The 21,041-nt window shown below is 44.7% G+C and overlaps 3 protein-coding genes across 5 annotated transcripts; all 3 read left to right on the forward strand.

The window, feature by feature from the left end:
• Positions 1 to 1,768: 1,768 nt before the first annotated feature.
• Positions 1,769 to 3,132, forward strand: LOC108925542 (complexin-3). The gene is made up of 3 exons (XM_018737562.1): positions 1,769 to 2,152; positions 2,308 to 2,391; positions 2,883 to 3,132. The coding sequence occupies exons 1-3, from the start codon at positions 1,940 to 1,942 to the stop codon at positions 3,111 to 3,113; spliced, it is 528 nt and encodes a 175-aa protein (XP_018593078.1). The 5' UTR covers positions 1,769 to 1,939; the 3' UTR covers positions 3,114 to 3,132.
• Positions 3,133 to 4,355: 1,223 nt separating this feature from the next.
• cyp11c1 (cytochrome P450, family 11, subfamily C, polypeptide 1) lies at positions 4,356 to 9,864 on the forward strand. Its single transcript, XM_018737551.1, has 9 exons — positions 4,356 to 4,692; positions 5,791 to 5,946; positions 6,201 to 6,412; positions 6,861 to 7,064; positions 7,495 to 7,682; positions 8,199 to 8,365; positions 8,523 to 8,601; positions 8,807 to 9,052; positions 9,168 to 9,864. Exons 1-9 carry the CDS (start codon positions 4,436 to 4,438, stop codon positions 9,276 to 9,278), a joined length of 1,620 nt encoding a protein of 539 aa, XP_018593067.1. The 5' UTR covers positions 4,356 to 4,435; the 3' UTR covers positions 9,279 to 9,864.
• On the forward strand, positions 9,655 to 20,889 carry pklr (pyruvate kinase L/R). 3 transcript variants are annotated; one of them, XM_018737531.2, is made up of 11 exons: positions 9,655 to 9,727; positions 12,760 to 12,924; positions 14,186 to 14,277; positions 14,363 to 14,494; positions 14,985 to 15,171; positions 15,374 to 15,647; positions 17,194 to 17,344; positions 17,993 to 18,145; positions 18,398 to 18,564; positions 18,771 to 18,952; positions 19,354 to 20,889. In XM_018737531.2, exons 2-11 carry the CDS (start codon positions 12,786 to 12,788, stop codon positions 19,458 to 19,460), a joined length of 1,584 nt encoding a protein of 527 aa, XP_018593047.1. In that variant the 5' UTR covers positions 9,655 to 9,727; positions 12,760 to 12,785; the 3' UTR covers positions 19,461 to 20,889. The 3 variants fall into 3 exon arrangements, with proteins under 3 accessions (XP_018593047.1, XP_018593039.1, XP_018593056.1); XM_018737523.2 differs by lacking the exon at positions 9,655 to 9,727 and adding an exon at positions 10,143 to 10,511 and having other exon boundaries at positions 19,354 to 20,887; XM_018737540.2 differs by lacking the exon at positions 9,655 to 9,727 and adding an exon at positions 11,367 to 11,923.
• The last annotated feature ends 152 nt before the right edge of the window (positions 20,890 to 21,041 follow it).

Genomic DNA, 21,041 nt, shown 5'->3' on the forward strand with positions numbered 1-21,041 from the left:
ATAATAAATGGATGGACAAGACAAAGAGGTTCCCCCAGGGCACCATTGCTCACTGTGGAAGGAAAATAAATTGCATTTGTGTCATCCTTCCTGCCCAAAATGTGAGCAAAAATGAAATGCATTCCAGCAGTGAAGCTCAGAAAGACTAATATTGTAGTTATATTTAACATGTATTTAATATAATAGAACGGCTGCCCAATTCATATAATTAAGGAGACCCTCAAGGAACTGTTGGAAAGGTCATTTTAAAGTAATTTCCAACTCTTAAATGATGTAAACTTACAGCATTTCACATACCCTTAGAATTTAATGCAATTTAAGACTTAAAATGTACAATTTTAGTTTGTGGAGAACAATGATTTGTTCGTTAAAAGGGTCACTTTTTAAGTAGTTTTAATGGTGATTAGATTTACAGCTATTTAATGGTAAATTTCCAGATACCTTTGCTGCAAGACCTCTTGTTTTTAGCAGATTTTTAAGCGTCTACGTGATTTCGAGATTAAACCGTTTTTATTCCGAGTCTTCAGATAATTTATATCCTACACCAGTGGCTCTCAGCTGGGGGTACGTGAACCCCTGGGTACCTCAGGAGCTGCATCCAATATGGTGCATTTTTCATTTGCTAATTTTTAGTTGTATATTTATCTGGCTCTTTAGACATTAAAACAATTTTCACTCCTTTGGAGATGAACAAAAGGCAATTTACACTAAAACAATTGTTGGATTTTCTAACATTTGCACGCACACACACAAATCAAGGGTATTTGAACACAGGGCTGACCCTCTGTGGGATACCTCAGCCACTGTCCTACACTCAAGGTAAAATAAACACCACTTTGCCCAATCACATCAATTTCTCATTCTAACATAAACCATCGATGAACGCCATATAATTATACAAGTTTTCTGAGGATGAGTTTCTTTTTTTCTAGGCTCAATGAAAGGGCAACTTATCAACTGTGATGAAGTTCAGGGAGAAGCACCTCTATCCTCTCATGTCTCCATTGATAAAAGCTTATCTTATTTCGGCCTACAAATTGGACCTCCCTTCCCATCTGTCCCCCACATTTCACGGTCCATCTGCCTCTGAAATAAAACACCTGTCATCTGCTCTAATCTGTCGTGCCTGTGGTCCACATCTCCGCTGTCATCACACTTTGATCTAGCATAGCGATTCGTTAGTTGTGGTGCGCAGAATTTGGCTCCCCAGATGTCACCTGCGTAACAGCATTCTGGGCATATCCGGAGCAAAATTGTCACCGCGTGTGCTCCTTTCTTCACTCACGTGAGTCTGGGTGTGTTCCATGCTGCAGCTAACAGGATTGCTGAGACTAATGCCTTTAACTAGATAATCTGGGGTTGTGTTGGGAGGGGGCCAGGAGATGAAGCGGTTGAAGCTAGACTACAACCCTTGCGAGAAAAGCCAGCATTTGCTCCAGAGCAACCAGGAGCGCTCAGGTGGTAAACGGGGCAGGGGAATATTATACCCGAGGAGCTACGATGCGAATCTTTTTCCTTATCCAAGTAGCCGATGAACGTCCGTGTATCCTCCTTTATCACCAATAGCACTCTTAAGTGAACCTCCAACAATTTTGGCTCCGACACCTGCACAGGTAAACCATTCTTTCTCGTGCTCGATCTCTTTTCCCGCCTTCTGTCCGTTTGTCTGGTTCCACGTTCTGTCTGTGTGTGTTGAGTGTAGAGCGTGACTTCTTTGCGCAAACACGTATGAGCCCCGAGACGGTCTTCACTAACGCCGTGCGCCTTGGGCACTGCAGGGCTGAACGCTCCCTGAGACGCGCTCCCTGAAGGGCTTCGTCACCGAGGCACACGGAACAACTTTGGTAAACTTGCACGTATGGTAGATAGCAACCCGGCATTTGTTTAAACAAACCGGGCAGTAGGACACACGGCCCTCATCTGCTACCTCGGCTCAGGTATGGACTCCGTGGTCAAGAAGACCCTGACTGCACCCATCAAGCAGTTCACGGGCTGCATTTCAGGGGGAAAAGAAAGCGAGGGCTGGACAAAAAGAGGGGGCAAGATGAAAAAGGGGAGCAAAGGAAAAAGTGCCCCCTCCAGGACAAAACAGGCTGGCTTGGATGCCAACCAGATGCGCGCATACCAGGCTGACCTGGAGAAGGAAAGGCAAGTGGACGAGCTTTTCTTTCGCTGCAGATTGTTAGTCTGATCTCTCCCCATAGACAACCGTCCTTGACTCATTGCCTTCTTCTTCTGAGATATGACCGGCTTCCCCGCGTGTTCTGTGAACGTAACACGCACTTCTGGTGTGTTTGACGCAGGAAGCTGCGGGAGGCAAGAAATGCTCAGAAGAACGCAGAGCGTGCGGCAATGAGGGCCCACTACCGCTCCAAGTACTGCCTGCCAAAGGTTCGTCGTCTGTCATGTCTTAGTGCCTCTGCTTCCTAGTAGGCAGACGTTAAAAAAAGACAACGGAACTAGCGCTACGGTTAGAGAAGCACCTCCTTTTCTAGCGTGTTCCGTGTATGTTCAAACTGTGGAAACGCTCACTACTGCCTTAATTACAGCGTTTGTCTGTCAAGCAGTGGAAAGAGTTTGAGCCCTTAGATTGTAAGTCTCTAGAAAGCGAGTGGACATCTCCAGGCCTTGAGGTATGGAGCCCTGCAGTTTTCAGTGAATAAATTTTAATTATTGTCTGCCCGACACTTAAATTACCGGGGCAGTTGACATATTGTCTAATTAACTCTTTCCATGTAGCCATTAAGAGTTGATAAAGAGTAAATCTCGGCACAGCCTGCAGCCCTCAAGAAACACAGAGGAGTTAATAGACGTTAATAGCCGCCGCTCGGAAATCTTTCCGTTTTATCCATGTGCGTACTTACTGTCTTTCCCCACGTCAGAACACGAAGGATGCCAGCCATCTGAAAACGGCCGGGGGAAAAGCGGCCCTCCCCCGCGAGCTGGCTGCAATGGTGCGGCCCAAAGCGCAGGCCAAGGATGAGGGCAACAACCTGTTCAGCGCCTTCCAAGGCCTCAGTCTCAATCTGGGCATGATGTCAGGCAACGCGCAGACCGCAACGGCGACGCCCACCCCGTCCGCACCCGGCGGGGAGCAGTGCAGGCTCATGTGAAGCTGACTGTAATCGTACTGATGCATGATGGGAACGCACGGTGAAAACGGGCCCGGTGACGCTTGGTTCGGATCGCGAGATCTGACTCCGGGAAGACCCCACGGCTAGCGCCCGAAGAATCTTCCGTCGTGGCCGAAGCGCCACTTTCCGCACCCCCTTGCAGCACAAGAGTAACCCTGCACCACAAAGCAGCAGACTTCAGCCACGCGAGCGCCGAAACGGGAGCGGTGCAGTTTTGTTTGGAACCGCTCGAACGTCTATTTGGCCTCTTTCGTTCACGGTCAGCGTCCAGCTTTGACGCTGATTCCGACTGTGTTGCGGTCATGATGTCGTGTTACGTAAACTGCGCCGCCGTGTCATCCTGTCGCTACGAATGCTCCTTTTGCCGTGTCACTTTAATCTGGCCACCATTCATCTCTCCCCACTTTAACGCAGCAGCAAGACATGCGATGCCCTCAGGCATCGACCGGGTCGTCTTGCCTCTTGATCGTTTCTGTCTAGATGACTCGCTGGACAAACAGGGACAGCGGTGCTGCTCTTCTTCCACATAGTACCCATGTAATACGTTTTTTCATTTTTACTGTACTCAGTTCAACCTATGGTATTTCTGCTCTCTCCACATTTGTACACACTATTATATGTACCAGGCAAATGCTGCTGTCAGCGATGTTAGTCACCCACCGCCTGGGAATAATGGGAACTTTTTATGTACTGTAAACACACTAACGCAGGAACAGAACCCTGTTTTTGCTTTGGTTGGAACGTAGAACTCAGGGATGCTGGGAAGCCTGTACCGTATGTATATCTCATTCCCGGGAACCTCAAAGAGCTCAACTGTAATGATTTCTCAATGTGATACTGTATGCTCACATTTGTAATAAATTCAGTTTGATTCCCCTATGTGTTACTGACACTTCCCTGCAAAATTTAGCTGGAAGTTGTACTTGTGCTTATCCAAGTAGATGTGCTTGCCCGTGTGACCTTTTTGTGTTTTTCGCGTGTTGAAAGATGCGTTGTGGGTGTAAAAGGTGTTTTCGTATGCCGGTTTCATTCGTGCTGGCGCACATCTACGGGGGCCTGTCTGTTTACAGGCATGACAGCAGTCTGTTTTTGAAAGAGCTTGACTTTTATTTTTCTCTTGAACTTTGACCTAAAATGAAATAAATTGTGAGTTCTGTCAGTGTGGCGATAGAGAGGGGGCGAAGGGGGAGGGGGGAGGAGGGAGGAAGAGACAGCCAAAGAAAAGACGGGAAAAGACGGAAGAGGAAAGCCCATGTGCAGTGGTCCTGGGAGACTGTCAGAGGCAAGAACGCGAGGCGAACATGTGGAGCGTACCTGTGCGCCTCTCCGCCGGCCCAAGGCGTGGCCTGTCTTTCATAGCGGGAAGCCAGAAGAGCAAGGGGCTGGATGACAACACCCGGAGGAGAAGGAGGGAAGGCCAAGTGCGGGGTTTTGACGAGGTCCCCCATTCGGGGAGCAACGGCTGGATCAACCTGATCAGGTTCTGGAGGGAGGACCGGTTCCGATCTCTGCACAAACACATGGAGAGGACCTTCAATACCCTTGGGCCCATATACAGGTACTGAGTACTGCCTTGAATGGAAAAGAGACAGTAGTTACCAATCGCTCGAATAAATGGGAAATGTACGTATTATCCGTAAGATATAACGCAGCATTTCTCAGGTCTTATCCTAGCGCGCTCTGGTATGTAATGGTGCTAGCCAAGATTTTTATCAACCATCATTCACTGTATCAGTACTTCTTGTATTATGGACCCATTAAATGAAGGCCAGTGACTCTGAGTAACCCTTGCTTTTCTATGTGTAGTATTGCATTTAGAGTTCCATGTTTGTACAAAAGCTCACGGTAACTCATTATCAGTATATGTTAAAAAGTGTATGCCTGATCCCTCCAGTCTTTCATGTTCGGTTTCAGCTGTGTAAGAAAAAAGAAGCACCAAGATATATAGAAACTGAACTCATACACTCAAATAGATATAGGGTAAAAAACCCTAAACAGGACACTCATTGCAGGAAATCACCGTCAAACACTTTGCAAACACGGTGATGATTCGTATATACTGTAAAACTTTTTCTTAACTGTATGGGACAAGCGGTTCAGAAAATGTGTGTGTGTGTGTATTCATTTTTTTAAATAAACAAAAATGCCAAAAGACACATGATAAAAGGAAAATAACATTTAAGAAAATTTCATTGTTGATTCGGGGGTGGTGCGGTGGCGCAGTAGTGCAGTGGGTTTGACCGGGTCCTGCTCTCCGGTGGATCTGGGGCTCAAGTCCCGCTTGGGGTCCCTTGCGACGGACTGGCATCCTGCCCCGGATGTGTCCCCTCCCCCTCCAGCCTTGCGCCCTGTGTTGCTGGGTTAGGCTCCGGCTCCCCCGCGACCCTGTATGGGACAAGTAGTTTCAGATGGTGTGTAACTGTTGATAAGAATTTTTGCTTCAGCTGTTGCAGACATTTATTTGAGCATATATAATCAGAATCAGAATCAGAATGAGCTTTATTGCTAAGTATGTTCACACATACAAGGAATTTGTCTTGGTGACAGAAACTATATATATATATATATATATATATATAACTATATATGTATAAGATACACATGCATTATAAGTCATATATATTTATCATCCCTTATACTATCTCCGCACCCACAGAGAACGCCTTGGCTCCCATGAGAGCGTGAACATACTGCTCCCAGCTGACATTGGCGAAGTGTTACGCTCAGAAGGCCTTCACCCGCGCCGCATGACCCTGCGGCCCTGGGCTATACACCGAGAGACTCGGCAACACTGCAAGGGTGTCTTCCTCAAGTCAGTTGTGTACATGCTTTCTGTTACGCATGCATATACATACACGTAATATTTTACTCCACTTTGGTTGTCTTTCACTGGGGCCTTATATGTGGTTCTTAGCCTGTATGTAAGATGTTTCCTTTAAAAAGAAAATGTTTTGTGAAATGGAAGAGCTGAACAAAATACAGAAAAGCTGTCCAGTGAGCGCAATGTCGGAGCGTGATTTCGGCTGCTCCTCTGTGCCTCCCCCCGACCGCTGTCCCCAACCACAGGAACGGCACCGAGTGGCACGCTGACAGGGTGCTGCTCAACAGAGAGGTGATGGTGAGCTCATCGGTGCATCAATTCGTGCCTCTGATGGAAGAGGTAGCCAAGGACTTCTGCTCCTTGCTGCGGAGGAAGGTGGAGATGGGGGGACATGGGGACAACAGGCGCAGCTTGACGCTTGACCCCAGCCCTGACCTCTTTCGCTTTGCCCTGGAGGGTAAGTCTCTTCTGTTTTACTGTAAAGTACACTGGCTGCTTTTTATTAAAAGAGAGCGAAACCATTACCTATGTGTGAATATGTGTTTTTTTTTTTTGCGTGGCCAGTCGTAAACTATGCTTTGTGTGCACACATCAAACAAGATTGATTGCACATCTTTAACCGCTGTGACCTCCGTGTTAATAGTAGCTCCTCTGTGTTGTGTGTCAACCAAATGTGGCTCAATAAATAACACAGATATACATACCAAATGTTTTCATTTGAGCTCTTTTGTAATGCACTGCTTGAGAACCTTTAGGCTAAAGATAAATAATTTGCTTTGGAAGAAGGGTAACGTACCACTCTGACAAATTTAATTCTCTTCGCTGTCCATATCGCATTTGCACTGTTTCGAACGTTCATGGTCCCCCCTTTATTCTTATCTCCCTCTCTTGGCACGTCTCTCTAGCCAGCTGCCATGTCCTATATGGCGAGCGAATGGGCCTCTTCGCCTCTCCCCCCTCCCTGGAGGCCCAGCGCTTTATCTGGGCTGTAGAACAAATGCTAGCCACTACCCAGCCTCTGCTCTACCTGCCTGTTGGGCTCATGCACCGCCTTCACACACCCTTATGGATACAGCATGTCACTGCTTGGGACCACATTTTCAGTGACGGTGAGTCTGCTGCTGGCCGTCTAAGAACGAGTAGAACAGCACAGCTGGACGGCACACACACTCAAAGTCACCATTTTTGTAAACATCAAAGGATAAATGTTTTCATGGATAATACAGTTTGTCACTCCTACAAGTGCATAAGTATAGAGGAAAACTAATAACACTGTGTAAAATGAAAAACTAGACAGATATGGGGTAAAAACCCAAAACAGGATGGTTTAAAAAATTCTGCACATGTGGTTTGAAACGTGGTCTCCAGGCGGTCAACATTACAGGTGTGATTCAATACCGAGCGATTAGCAAGGATCTTATTTTAACCATTGAGAATCCTAATCTAGGTGTTCACTATGAATTAATCTACATATTCCCCCGAACACCTCTGTCTGTTTTCTCTCATTCTGTGCGCTGTCCCACTCCTTCCCTTCCCCAGCTGAGGCCCGTATCCAGAGGGGATGCCAGAGACTTCAGTCCAGGAAACCTTCTGGGGCAAAAGGGGAGCTGTCTGGAAACCAGGGCCACAGTGGTGGAGTCCTGGGACGGCTAATGGAAAAGGGGCAGCTATCTTTGGAGCTCATTAAGGCCAACATCACAGAGCTGATGGCGGGGGGAGTGGACACGGTGAGACTGTCCAGAAAGCTGTGCAGCCTGGGATTGCTAATGGATGACTGTGTTAATCCTGTAATTGCTTTGGAGTACACCAACTATCTTAGAGAGGCACAAAGTATAGATGGAGGTATTGAATTATAACATATATAATAATATTAAATTATAACATAAAATTGTGGGACATGATGGCACAGCAGGTAGTGCTGGTACTTCTCAGTGAGTATATTGTTTGAATGCATCTCAGGGTGTGTGGCGATTGTATGTTCTCCCATTGTTTACACCTTACAAACATACACAGAAGGTAGCGCTGGCAAACTGGTTCTATTCCTTCCTTGGCCTAGTAAACCGTGGTCACTATGAGTTTGGGTTCACTCAACGACACTTCAGTTGAGTAATTAAAGCATAAATTAAACTGAGCTCATACTAGTTGGTTCATTAAAATGGGAAAGTCTCAGGCACAAGTACAGTTTCTTCTTTCTCAACAATGAGTTTACCTTACCCTCATTACACACTTCCACCCGACCTCAGACAGCAATCCCGCTACAATTTGCACTGTACGAATTGGCCCGGAATCCAGGGGTGCAGGAAAGGGTCCGCCGACAGGCACGTGAATCCTGGACGCGAGCTGAGGGCGACCCAGTGAAAGCGCTACAAGGAGCCCCGTTACTCAAGGGTACCATCAAGGAGACTCTCAGGTATGGCAGATTTTGGGCTCTTAGGCTAGTAAGCACTGTTAAATTTAATATTAATCATACCCATGAGATGCCTTGCAGCATTTGGAAGTAACTTTAATATGCTTTATAATCATAGCTCTCTTACCAACAAACCTAATTATGTCCATCTCTGGTCCAGACTGTATCCAGTTGGAATCATGGTGCAGCGCTATCCAGTCACGGACATTGTGCTGCAGAACTACCACATCCCTGCTGGGGTGAGAGTCCACCCTCTGTGTCTGACAGACATTTTTAACACATACAGGACAGTACAGTTACGATGTCCCGACAATATAGTGGACAACATGTCATAGGCCCAGCAATGCATCGGTGCAGCTCCTAGAGAGTGGCCTTCTTGGCTGCACACTGACCCACCCTAAGTTCTCTTGTTTTCACTGAAGTCTCTTCACTTCTCTCTCATAGACCCTTGTGCAAGCCTGCCTGTACCCCTTAGGCCGCAGCAAGGAAGTCTTTCAGGACCCTAATCGATTTGAACCAGCCCGCTGGGTGAAGCCCAAGTCAGGGCAGCTGGAGGCCAACGGCGAGGAGGAGGTGCGGGCGGAGACGGGGCCGGGGGCTGGCTTCCGTTCCCTGGCTTTCGGCTTCGGGGCCAGACAGTGTGTGGGAAGGAGGATAGCCGAGAACGAGATGCAGCTACTGCTACTGCATGTGAGTGACTGACCGGTGACAGTGGGGGACAAGAGGGACAACGAGAGTGCAAAGAGCACAGGGCTGGAAAAACCATGTCCTCTAATAAGCAGGGCTGTTCTTTCTCCTGTTCCAGATCCTGCTGAATTTCCAGCTCAGTGCCCCTTCTTCTGCTGACATCGAAACAAAGTACTCGTTCATCCTGCAGCCCGAGACGCCTCCGCTCATCACCTTCTGCCTCCTCTGACCTCGGCTGACCTCCGCTGACCTGGCCATAGCAGCGCTGGGAACTCCCCACACGGCCGCAGCTGAACACCCCGCCTGTGACGTCACACCTGTCTTAGTTAGGCACCGTTTTTACGCGTAATAAAGCGCTTCTTCCTCTCCGCGGAGAAGCTCTCAAAAACGGTTCGTGTTTCCACAAGATGGCGACATAAACTAACCGTTTCAACTTTCATTTTCCCACTTTTTTCCTCCGAAGAAGCGTATTCCAAGCTCGTCCCCACGGCAGTGTTTCCTCAGCTCACCCCTGGCTGGTGACACTTAAAGGGCGCAGTTAAGCTGGACCAGACTCAGACTGTGTCTGGAACAATTATATTTCATAAACGTGTGTGCGTGCTGTTCCTGCAACTTGTCACGCGCCACACTTTGTTCGTGTCGGTGTCTCGCGACGGAGCGTCAGCGTTTCCCCGCACGGTAACTGCACTTCGTGGTGGGGGGGGTAGCATGTTAGTGGGCATTTGTTTTTCTTGTGTAATCATGTAGATGTGACGTTACTGTTCTAAATGTAAGCGTAATCGATATATTTATTGCATCTGCTGTTGATTAAATAAAGGAATTCGGGCGCCCGTGTCTGTTCGCGTTACCGAGTCCCGGGGCTGCGCGGCGCGAGCTGCGCCCGCCTTTTTTTCCTCAGGTTGTTTGTTTGATTGTTTGTTTGTTCGTTCGTTCGTTCGTTTGTTTGTTTGGTACGGTGTGTGCCACGAGGTACAGGGAGGGAAGAGGTGAGGTGAGAGCGTGGGAAGCTCCTCTTGCTTCCCTCCTCCACTACAGCGCAAAGGTCTGTTTGCTCCTCTGGCTACTTATTGACCGCTGAACTCCATTATGGGCCATAAGAAGAGCCGAGCTGGAACTCTTGACGTTCCCCCTCAACCACACGCCTCCTCGTCTCTAAGAACACAGACACAGTTGAGTTTTTCCACGTCTCCCCTTCCTGCCGAGTGCTTCGAATAGCCGTGTCCGTCCACACCACGCAGGGCGCCTCCTCCGTAGCTTCCTGGGTGTTTGGCTGAGAAACAGGGGAGGAGCAGTGGGTTGGACACAGGAAGGGAGGGAGGGAGCGATGGACGTGAGCACATGACCACACTTAGGGCTCGCGGGGGTAAGGAAGGCGCGCGCACACACACCCACTCACCCAGAAAGAAAGGAAAGTGGGAAACGGTCATGGACGGAGTAGCAGGAGCAGTTAGCAGGATGGGAGGTGAGTCTCCACAGTCCTGACTGCCCTGGGTCTCCTGTAAGCAGCAGGGCCACACATGATGACATTTCACTTGCTGCGTGTGTCTTTGAGAGATCATCTCAAGCCAAGATCAAGAACTACTGTGCTGACACTTTTCCCCCCCCCAAAGCAATTTAATATGTAAAGAAGGTACCTACAATTACTAACACACTTATACATTAGGGTCATTTTTTACTAGAGTAAAGTAGGGTTGGTGCCTTGAGTACAACTGCAGGAGGTGGGATTTGAACCAACAGGCACTGGGTCCGAATATATTAGCTCTAATCGCTGCGCTGTTTAACACATAGACCAACTATGGAAATCTCCAGTCTTCGTGTGCTTATATTTCCAAATTATTTCATAACAGTAAAACAAAGTAGAAATGCCCTCCTGGATTATTTGGTTTTACACAAAGTTAGTAGGCAGGTTTTGCAGGAGTGCACATAAATCTCTGACTGAAAGTAAGGAGGATATTTTCAGATTAGCCTCAAGTTTTACTCTGCATGACCTTTTAAAGTTATATTTGATTTCATATATTTGATTATGCTCAATACTTGATTTCACCAACACTCTTCTCTGGACACTGTCAAAGCCCACTGCGGTAAAATTATTGTTACGTATGATGCCTTAGAACATTATACTGTAGATAACCCCAGTTAGGAGGAAATGTTGATATAATAGGTACAATAATAACAGCAGCTTACCTAATAATTTGAGGTTATAATTGCTGTACAGAGTCCCAACATGAGACAGTTAATTGTTTTGATTTATACTGGTAAAATATAGATTGCTGAGCAGGGTTCTGTTATTCACATTTCTTAAACTGTAGATGGTTATTTTATTGATATATATTCTGCTAATTTTAATTAGGAAAACTAAGAAAGGTATTTTGATACGAAGCACAAAAAGTTACAATTACGAACCTTTGTACTCTTACCTCTCTGTGGAAAAAAAGAAATCATTGAGAAACTGCAGTTTTTCTATTAATAGTAACTGCCGTGATTGCCATGGTCCTGCGTAAATATGACACCGCACCATGCAGATTGTGTCCTTCAGCATTCTTTTATCACTTTCACTTGAAATGTTTTTTTGGAAATCACTGTACGAAGTTAAGTGTTATTGCCATGACAGTTTTTCGCCATAATTGTGGGGCTTCATAATTTATTATACCCTGTAACGGTCAACAGTTGTCTCCTGTACAGATCGGTGCTGGTCAGCTAGTGCTCAGCTGAAGTTTACAGTATCTTTTGCCCAGATTTCTCTGGGTTATGATGACTCTGCAGCTCTGTGTGGTATCTGTTCTGTACAAAGTTTACTGCCTGAAAGCCTGGTATGTTGCCATAGGTCTCCAGCCTTCCTGCTGTCCCTGAGGTAGTTTCAGCCAGAGATATTGGGTAAATGGACACACAGTCCTATTCATTCCCTACTGTAAGACTAACAGTTTACATTTGAGCAAACTGTCACTCCTAACACAATCTACATGTGCTGCATCGAGCTGCTGTGCACTGCAACATGGATACACACTTAGTCATTCAATAAGTGTAAATATTTGTCAGCCTGCTACTATGTCTGTATAAATAATACGGGGCCCTCATTACAAAGCAGCATCTTGTTTTAATGGTGGCAGTTGGCAGCATGGCTCATAAGAGTTGCCAAAATGTGTTTCCTAGTTTTATATCTTAAGTGTCCTTGCTTGTCTGTCTGTGCCCTCATCCGTCTGCTTCCTGAGGGAATCCAATCCACAAGGGTACTCCTGGCCTATTTTTGCTGTTTCAGCTTTCCCTTTCTTCTTTTCTTGCGTTTTCCACCTGTGTCCTCTTAATCCTCCTTCCTTTGGAAGACCTTTTTTTTTGTCCTTTATGACCTGGTAAGAACCTGAGTGCATGCAGGAGTGATCAGTGAAATGTCTTCATGCACCACTTCATTTATTTATTTTTTTTCTTTCTCTCTCCTCACAGGTTTCTGCATTGTATCCATGACAAATACTGATTATTGATGTCTCTCTAATTTTTCCTGCGTTCTGTACGGTGTCACACCTCCATGCCTTTGAAAGAAGGCAAAAGAATTACTATCATGCGATCTATGTGCTGAACACCCCCCATGCCCATCCCTTTCCTCAACACAGAAAGGAATGAAATCAAAATTAAAGTAAAACACCATGTTCATGCTCGATTCTTGCCTCACAGCTTGGTTTTGTGTGCTATTTAACCTCGCTCTCTCTCTCTCCCAGCTCGTATAAGACGCTATTCGGACGTCATGTCTCTCCCAGACTCCTTCATTCAACGTCAGCAGCTTGATGCCTCCATGGCTGACACATTCCTGGAGCACCTCTGCTTGCTGGACATTGACCAGGAGCCAATCACAGCCCGCAACACCAGCATCATCTGCACTATTGGTGGGCAGAACTGAAGTGATACCAACTGTCTCTAAAACAGTTTAACACATATATTGGCCTGGTGCACCGATTATATGTTAAAATATCTGTTTATATATATTTAAATATATTTATATTATATCTGTAAATTTTGCCACTAAACCACAGTGTCCTTCCACTTCTTAATGGATCAGATTCTTTGTAACTTGTAGAAAAAGCTAAAATGAAAAAAGACTAACATTTCTATCCATGCATGATCAATAATGGTGCATCCAAAGCAGAGTTGTGCTGGTGTACTGTGTCCCAGTGACAGTGCAAGAGGGGTCTACACCCAAGACATTATGCTACTATGTTGCAGTGTAACTTCAATCTGCATTAAAACTCTTTTAATATGAGTAAAAAATACCGTATATACACAAGCTCCCATTTAATGCTTCTGACCTCACATAATTATGTCCAGCATTTAGCTTTGGATCACTTTATTTCTTCTTGTACACGATAAAGGCTAAAAAAAAAAAAAACAGAGGTGTCTCAGTGTATAAGTAAGATTATGTAAAACTCTTGGATATAGCTGTAGTTAATACCTTTTAACATCTTCAAGCTGTAAACACTGGAAGCAAGCTGAATGAAGGTGGACATACTCCAATATGTTTCTCTTGCTTTTGACTGCATTTTGCTGCCAACTAATGGCTGGATACAGAAATGCAGTTGATATATATTTTTCTAAATATATTTTCTTCATTTAGCTGATGTGTTTCACCAGAGCAACTTACAATGTTAATCTACATATCATTATTTAACACAGCTGGCTAATTTTACTAGCACAATTGAGGGTAGGTATGTTGTTCAGGGGTACTACAGCTAGAGGTGGGATTCAAACCTGTAACCTTTGGTCCAAAGGTAGCAGCACTACCAAAAGCTGTTGCTTTTTGTGCTAAAAGCTGTTGGTAGCTCTTTTTTTCTTTTGCTCTGAAAAAGACTGAAATTTTAGACAATAGCGTTGTGGAGAAAATGCAATTACAAATAAAAAAGGAAAATGTATCTATATTTGTAGATGGATGGATGTAGTTTAGCACTATTACTCTTAATATATTGTCACCTTGATTTGAATGCCAGATTGATTTTGCAGATGTTTCTCTTGGTAACAGTGTTGAATGATCACAGACTGACCAACTGAAACTCTTACCCTCTACCTCTTTCTCTTACCTCCCTTGGCATCAATGCTTGCCATCACATCTCTGTCTTCCTTTCATGTTCTCCTGTTCCCTCTTTAATCTCTCAGGTCCGGCTTCTCAGAGTGTGATGAAAATTCAAGAGATGGTAAAAGCAGGAATGGATATTGCAAGACTGAACTTCTCGCATGGCTCTCATGAGGTCTGTATGTGGTCTCGTATCTGTGTGTGGGAGATTCAAAACTGGATTTGTCTTTGTGAGCATGATGTTTTGGTCCTTTAATCAGTACCACGGTGAAACGATCAGGAATATCAGGGAAGCTGTGGAGACCTTGACTTCGGACCCTCTGTACTATCGTCCGATTGCCATCGCACTTGACACCAAAGGCCCTGAGATACGCACTGGCCTCGTAAGAGGGGTAAGCCAATATATTGGTGGAGTTCTTTGAAGCATGTGACGCACACGGCACCAGGCTTATATTGACTATTAGTTTGACTTTATCAGGGGTCTTGCAAAGCTGAAAAAATTCTGTATTTTTCTGGTTTTACTGGACTGGTAAGACTTGTGGTAGATTGTGCAGGGCCCAGACTAGACATGATACAGGTAAATGAAGATGTTTCGTCTAGTATTTACCATGATAATAAATCACTGGTAAATGCAGTGTTTCACCTGTTCACCCCGGTATGGAATTTGTGTTACTCAGTCCTCTGTCTGATTAAACCAAAAACAGTGGCACTTCATTTTTACTTTTACACCCTGATTTAAAGAGGAGCTTGTTCACTAAACAGGGCTCACTGAACTTTTTTTAAAATTTTTTTTATTAAAGAAATTAGGCAACCCACTTTGCTAACATGGCAGGCCTGTCTGCCAGACAATGATGATGTAACACTGTGTGTTTGTGCACGCAGCAGGCAGAGGGGGAGGTGCAGCTGAAGAAGGGGACGCGGGTGCAGGTGGTGACAGCTGAGGCTGACAGAGACAAAACGGACGGAGACGTTGTGTGGGTGGATTACCCCAGTTTGCCCCAGGTGGTCAAGAAGGGTGGAAGAATCTTCATCGATGATGGGCTTATTGCCCTTAAAGTGCTGGAAATAGGTGCCAGAACATACACTAACATGCATTCATAATCCCTCTCTGTAGTGCAAGCCAAAGGGTCATAATGCTCACTTTAAGTACACTCCGTGTGTTTCTCATTGTCATAACAGTAAATATGCATTTCTTTATTTTTCCGATGCCCTTATCCAGTGCAAGTCTACATTTTCTTACGTTATTCATTTGATTTATTTTTGCACATCAGGCCCTGACTGGGTTCAAACAGAGGTGGAGAATGGGGGAGTGTTGTGCAGTAGGAAGGGGGTTAACCTCCCAGGAGCAGATCTGATCAATCTTCCAGCGGTCAGCCCCCGGGATGAGGCCGACCTTCTTTTTGGGGTGGACCAGGGTGTGGACATGGTGTTTGCCAGCTTCATCCGCTGTGCTGAAGATGTGCGGGCAGTTAGAAAGGCTCTGGGTCAGAAGGGACAGGACATCAAGGTGGTCAGCAAGGTTGAGAGCCGTCAAGGTGTCCAGAAGTGAGTCAGTCTGTTTGTCTGTCTGCCATCTTCTGTCTTAGTGTAGAGCAGTCTGTCCTTGTCCATCTCTGTATGTATATCTCATTCTCTGTCTGTTAGTCTATGTGTTTTTTTTCCATGTCCTTGTCTGTCTCAGTTCCTGGGCTCTAGTTTTATGACAGAGGAAGGTGTGAAGTCAGCTGTTATGTTGTGAACAGTGTGTGATTTCTAAATTTCAGCCTCCTGCTAGTGCAGCATGCTGCAAGCCCTCAGGTGTGCACATTTTGTAAGGGGCTACTGTCAGTGTGTGTGTCAAGGACACTCTGGACGTAGTGCATGTTTCATGAGAAATCATCACAATATGCAAAAGCCCATGAAAACACGGTCTTCTAAGATTGTTTTCTCGTCTGATAGAGCACAGTACAATTCATTTTCATAATGTGAAATGCTAAATTATTCAGCAGTAGCTTTTTTTATTATTGGCCATTTTCCACATGGATAATTCATGTTTTTTTTTCTAATTTTTTTCAAGTTTCAGAAACAAAATTTGTCACAATTTAAAGTTATTACATTGATTAATTTGTCCTACTGCATTAACAAATGAAAACAAAAGCTTTTCATCTCTGAGCACAACTTAAAAAAAAAAAAAAAAATCAGGCCTTTACAAATTAAATGGTGCATTAAATGCATAACACGGTGTCAAAGGACACACATTCGAATGGCTGATGTGTGAAATGAACAAATGAAGATATATTTAAAATATCTCTATAAATACCGATATACCTGACCTACACTTTGTGTATCAGTACATCAGTATCCTTTTTTTTCATTCATTCTCAATAGGTGCTTAAAACACCTACATTATCAATCAGCATTTTGGCAAACTGTCATGGTAACTATGGGTGCAACCTAAAGGGAAACATGCATTCATCCTTGGTCAGGCTTAACACACATCTTTACCATACACCCAAAACTAATTTGCTGTATTCAAGCCTTTTTGGCAGTTAATACAGGCAGTTCCATTTGCCATCTCGTATTGTGTCTCAGTAACGTGTTTGACATGCACTACTGCAGATAGTTGTGCAATCATGACACTAAAGCCCTCTGTATGTCTCTGTCTGCCTCAAGTAGATCATGTGTCTCAGTGTGTGTATCATCCTGTGTCTGGGTCTGTTCCCAGGAACCTTGTAGAGAGTCTCACTCTCTTCCTGACTGCGCCAGCGTTTCTGTGCTCTGAGTGTTTGTCTCCATCTGTCCTTTTAATTTTTTAACATTCTGGCTTCTTTTGTACCTGGCTCTCTCTATTATGTTGCAATGCTTTTGCAGTAATTAGTCATCTTCCCTGACTCTGTCCCCACATGTCAGTATTTCAGCTTTTGCGAATGCATTTCCTGAATTGCTTCTAAAGGGCAGAGAGAAATGCATCAGGCCTGAAACCAAAAAGGACTGAACACCATGGGTTCATTATATTATGAATTACATTGCTGACGAAAAGCTTTTTTTAATCAAAATTCCAAAAATCATTGGTCCAACCCTCCCCCTCTTCTTCTTATGTGCCTTTCCCCAGCTTTGAGGAGATCCTTATGGAAAGTGACGGCGTGATGGTGGCTCGTGGTGACCTGGGCATAGAGATTCCTGCTGAAAAAGTTTTCATTGCCCAGAAGATGATGATCGGGAGGTGCAACTCTGCGGGCAAGCCTGTCATCTGTGCCACTCAGGTCATTGATGCAGCAAACATGCACGTGTATACACACACACACACACACGCGCACACGCACACACACACACACACACGCAGTATCACTTTCTACCCTCACCTCTGTATTTTCCTTACCAGGAAACATGTCCTGAAGCATCACTGAGTCACTGTGTCTCATTGCTGTTGGAATGAAACTCTTCATTGGCCTGACAGTTTTTCCAGGTTCATCATAAGTGCTCATCATCTGCAGATGTGTTTGAACATGTGGTCACAGGATTAGCAGGACTATAATTGGTACGGACAGTGTGCTTGGGAGATGGTTGGCCTGCAGGCCTCTGGTTAGCTGCCTTGGACAGCTCACTTGAAAACTGAACCCATGGACCTGATCCTGCTCTCTTTATCTCTCTCACCCAAATTCACACTCTGTCTCTCTCTATGTCACTCTTTTCTCGGTTATATCTGTTCACACTTTACCTCCTCTGTTAAAAAAAAAAAAAGGTAATGTAGTTAGTTAATGTAGATGCCAAAAAATCCTGCTATGACACAAGAATTTTTGGCATCTACATTAAGGTAAGAATTAACAAAAGTCCATACTTAATGCCAGTCCATCCTGTGTGAATGTCCTTTCTGTTGTTTTGTTCTCTTGTCTCTGCCCCCCTCGGCTCAGATGTTGGAGAGTATGGTCAGCCACCCTCGGCCCACACGTGCAGAGGGCAGTGACGTGGCCAATGCTGTGCTGGACGGAGCTGACTGCGTGATGCTCTCAGCAGAGACTGCCAAAGGACGGTATCCAGTGGAAGCTGTGGCCTTGATGCACTCGGTGTGTGTGTGTGTGCATTTTAGCCAGTGTGTAAAGGGAAGATTATTGTACATCCTATAAGCTATTGTGTCCTTTCTGCTTATTTAAATATTTCATATTTGTCACATTATTTTTGTGCTAGTACTTGCATAAAAAATCTTTTTGATTACTACATATTTTCTTTCTATAACTGTGTATTTTAACTGCAAAGGGTAATTTGTGTGGGCTCTTATAAACCCCCCAAACTTGGTCTTTCCTTTGCCACATACATAGATCTGTAGAGAAGCAGAGGCTGCTATCTTTCACCAGCAGCTGTTCGAGGAGCTGCGCCGCTTGACCCCGCTGTCCTCTGACCCCACTGAAGTCACTGCTATTGGAGCAGTGGAGTCCTCATTCAAATGCTGTGCTGGAGCCATTATTGTCCTTACAACCAGTGGCAGGTGGAAAACCCGTGTGCTTTCCCTCTTCTCTCAACCCTCATATACCAAACAGAGGCCAGAAACATTTACGCCTCGTCTTTGTGCCAGCGTTTCCTTTTTTTAATCATTCTGCTTGACTCTGTGGACCATTAGCCTTGCATAAAGATGAGAATACTGGTCTATTGTCCACAAATGCTGATTTTTGTCCCTTCCTCTTCCTGCACCAGGTCAGCTCATCTGCTGTCCCGTTATCGCCCACGTTGCCCCATCATTGCTGTGACCCGCAGTGAGAAGGTGGCCCGTCAATCCCAGCTTCTCAGGGGTGTTTTCCCCGCTCTCTTCCGGCCACAGCCAGCACCAGTCTGGGCCGATGATGTCGACAACAGGGTATCATTCGGCATGGACATAGGTGAGGACAATTGGCTTGAAACATTATGTCTGTGTGTTTGGTGAAAGGCCAGGTTAGAGTCACAATGAGTCCTACAGTTAGACTTTATACTGCCAGGGTGGTGACTTTTTCATGACCAAGTGGCACTGAGCTGCTCTGTACCATTTCAAAACACCTTGCACCACCTCAACTAACTCTGGCTTCTCTTGTGTAAATACATTTATTCACCTAAGTTATTCATTTACATAACTATCTTATATATTTATTTATCCTTGTGTCTTTGATGAATGCCTACAAGTATATCTTTGTGTGTGTATACGTAGGTTGTATGTTGCTGCAGCCCACAAATTCCCTCTACGATTAATGAAGTTTCATCAATCAGTCAGTTAATTCTGGCTCTTTCTTCTTATCTGCCTCTTCAGGGAAGGCCCGTGGATTCTTCAAGGCTGGGGATATGGTGATTGTAGTGACTGGGTGGAGCCCAGGATCTGGACACACCAATATTATGAGGGCTGTCACAGTACCCTAGACACTTCATTTTTTTTACAAATTGTAATCTGCTTTGCTGATATACTGACAGATGACTTAAAATCTGACAAACTGGCTAATGCAATCAATGACATGTAAGCTAAAAGCAAATATGCATAACCTAAGTTACACTGGCTGTAATGACTAAAACGCTGATACTTTGACTGAAGTGAACATTAAACATACTGACTGATTTGCTGGCTGATTGATAGTGACACACTAGCTGTCACACATCATTAATATTCTCTTTACTTAATCAATATTGGCTTGCTTGCTGACAACAGCAAATGGATATTTCACACTATAAACCTGTTCTGTGCCAAATGCTGAATCGCTGCGTTAGTTTCAGGATTCAGGCTTAAGCCCACGGTTGCTGTCCTCATACTGTCTGATGGGCCATTTGGTGCCATTACACTGATAGACAGCGCTCTGCAGGGTGACAGCCTGATATACACGGAAACCCTACACCCTGGTCCTACTGAGGTGGAGACTGTATGAGTTTCTGTTTTCTGCTGTGCTTTAACGAAGCAGTGATTCCAATAAAGATTGAAGCATGAATCCTCCATCCTCACTCTGCTTTTACAGCAATCATTTACAATGGTTTTGATTTATTCTCTAGCGTTCACATTATTTTGTATTCAAGCAGTTATGAAACTTTAAAGATGTTCTACCAGTTAAAATGAACTTTCACAAACTTATTTAATTTCAATTAGTTTCTAATTTGGCCATGATATTTAATAAACATATGAACTGGGGGAATGGATAGTGAGAGTCACTATCTTGCAATCTGAAGGTTGCTGGTTCTACCCTTTCTGGCTCATTCAAAATGCTGCCTCTTGTCTATAATGTTCCTTACTATACGCATGCCACTCCTGTGATCTGGTCTCTGAACTTGCTCCCCGTTGCAGCAAGGGTCCAGTTGAATACCATCATCCTAGACTACGGGTACTTACATGGCTTGGTTTCTCTCCACATCCAGTGTCCTTTCTGTCATCACGTAATCCACGCTTGGCTTCTACCTGATTTGTCTGTGCTTCCTTTCCCCAAGGACACACTACTGAATCGCTCATTCTCTCTTAAGCTATGGCATACGCATCCAGTCAAATGTTCCACCAGTCATTTAAAATTAAAATTCCGTCAACTTTTGAAGACTGATTTTTCACTCCTTATTGCGGAACTGTCTGATACATCTTTGTGTGTGATCTTTCTCACAGGTCTTCATTGTGTTCTTAACCCTTGCTTCTTTGTCATAGCTAGAATTTTCCTTGGAGTTGTTTTTTTCTTTTTGCCTTGTTTGACTTTCTGTTAAATGACTTGTTGAATGTCTTTTTCTAGGCTGATCTTGTGTTACCTGCACCGCTATATTTCATTCAGGCTGTCATCATATGACAGTGACATTCAGGATGATAAAATAATAAAATAACAATAAAATAAGTCAGTTTTGCCTCTGTCTTATTATGGTTTACAGTAATGTTAAGCCAAGCGTTGCCCTGCATGGTTTGATGTGACCCACTTTACTAAAGATGGCAACCTATCAACTAATTAAACCGACGTGACTCAGTTCCCTCCCTTTTCTCCGTCC

This window comes from Scleropages formosus, chromosome 18, assembly GCF_900964775.1.
Source record: "Scleropages formosus chromosome 18, fSclFor1.1, whole genome shotgun sequence".
In the NCBI taxonomy this organism is placed as follows: domain Eukaryota; kingdom Metazoa; phylum Chordata; class Actinopteri; order Osteoglossiformes; family Osteoglossidae; genus Scleropages; species Scleropages formosus.

What these genes read in the sequence shown, in the direction of transcription:
- LOC108925542 (XM_018737562.1), top strand. Translation starts at nt 1,940, where the DNA reads ATGGACTCCGTGGTCAAGAAGACCCTGACTGCACCCATCAAGCAGTTC. An exon ending in ACCTGGAGAAGGAAAGGCAA is followed by an intron (nt 2,153 to 2,307) that starts GTGGACGAGCTT and finishes TGACGCAGGAAG; the next exon opens with CTGCGGGAGGCAAGAAATGC. An exon ending in CCAAGTACTGCCTGCCAAAG is followed by an intron (nt 2,392 to 2,882) that starts GTTCGTCGTCTG and finishes TCCCCACGTCAG; the next exon opens with AACACGAAGGATGCCAGCCA.
- cyp11c1 (XM_018737551.1), top strand. Translation starts at nt 4,436, where the DNA reads ATGTGGAGCGTACCTGTGCGCCTCTCCGCCGGCCCAAGGCGTGGCCTG. An exon ending in GGACCACATTTTCAGTGACG is followed by an intron (nt 7,065 to 7,494) that starts GTGAGTCTGCTG and finishes TCCCTTCCCCAG; the next exon opens with CTGAGGCCCGTATCCAGAGG. An exon ending in ACTACCACATCCCTGCTGGG is followed by an intron (nt 8,602 to 8,806) that starts GTGAGAGTCCAC and finishes TCTCTCTCATAG; the next exon opens with ACCCTTGTGCAAGCCTGCCT.
- pklr (XM_018737523.2), top strand. Translation starts at nt 10,388, where the DNA reads ATGACCACACTTAGGGCTCGCGGGGGTAAGGAAGGCGCGCGCACACAC. An exon ending in CAGCATCATCTGCACTATTG is followed by an intron (nt 12,925 to 14,185) that starts GTGGGCAGAACT and finishes TTAATCTCTCAG; the next exon opens with GTCCGGCTTCTCAGAGTGTG. An exon ending in CTGTGGCCTTGATGCACTCG is followed by an intron (nt 18,146 to 18,397) that starts GTGTGTGTGTGT and finishes CCACATACATAG; the next exon opens with ATCTGTAGAGAAGCAGAGGC.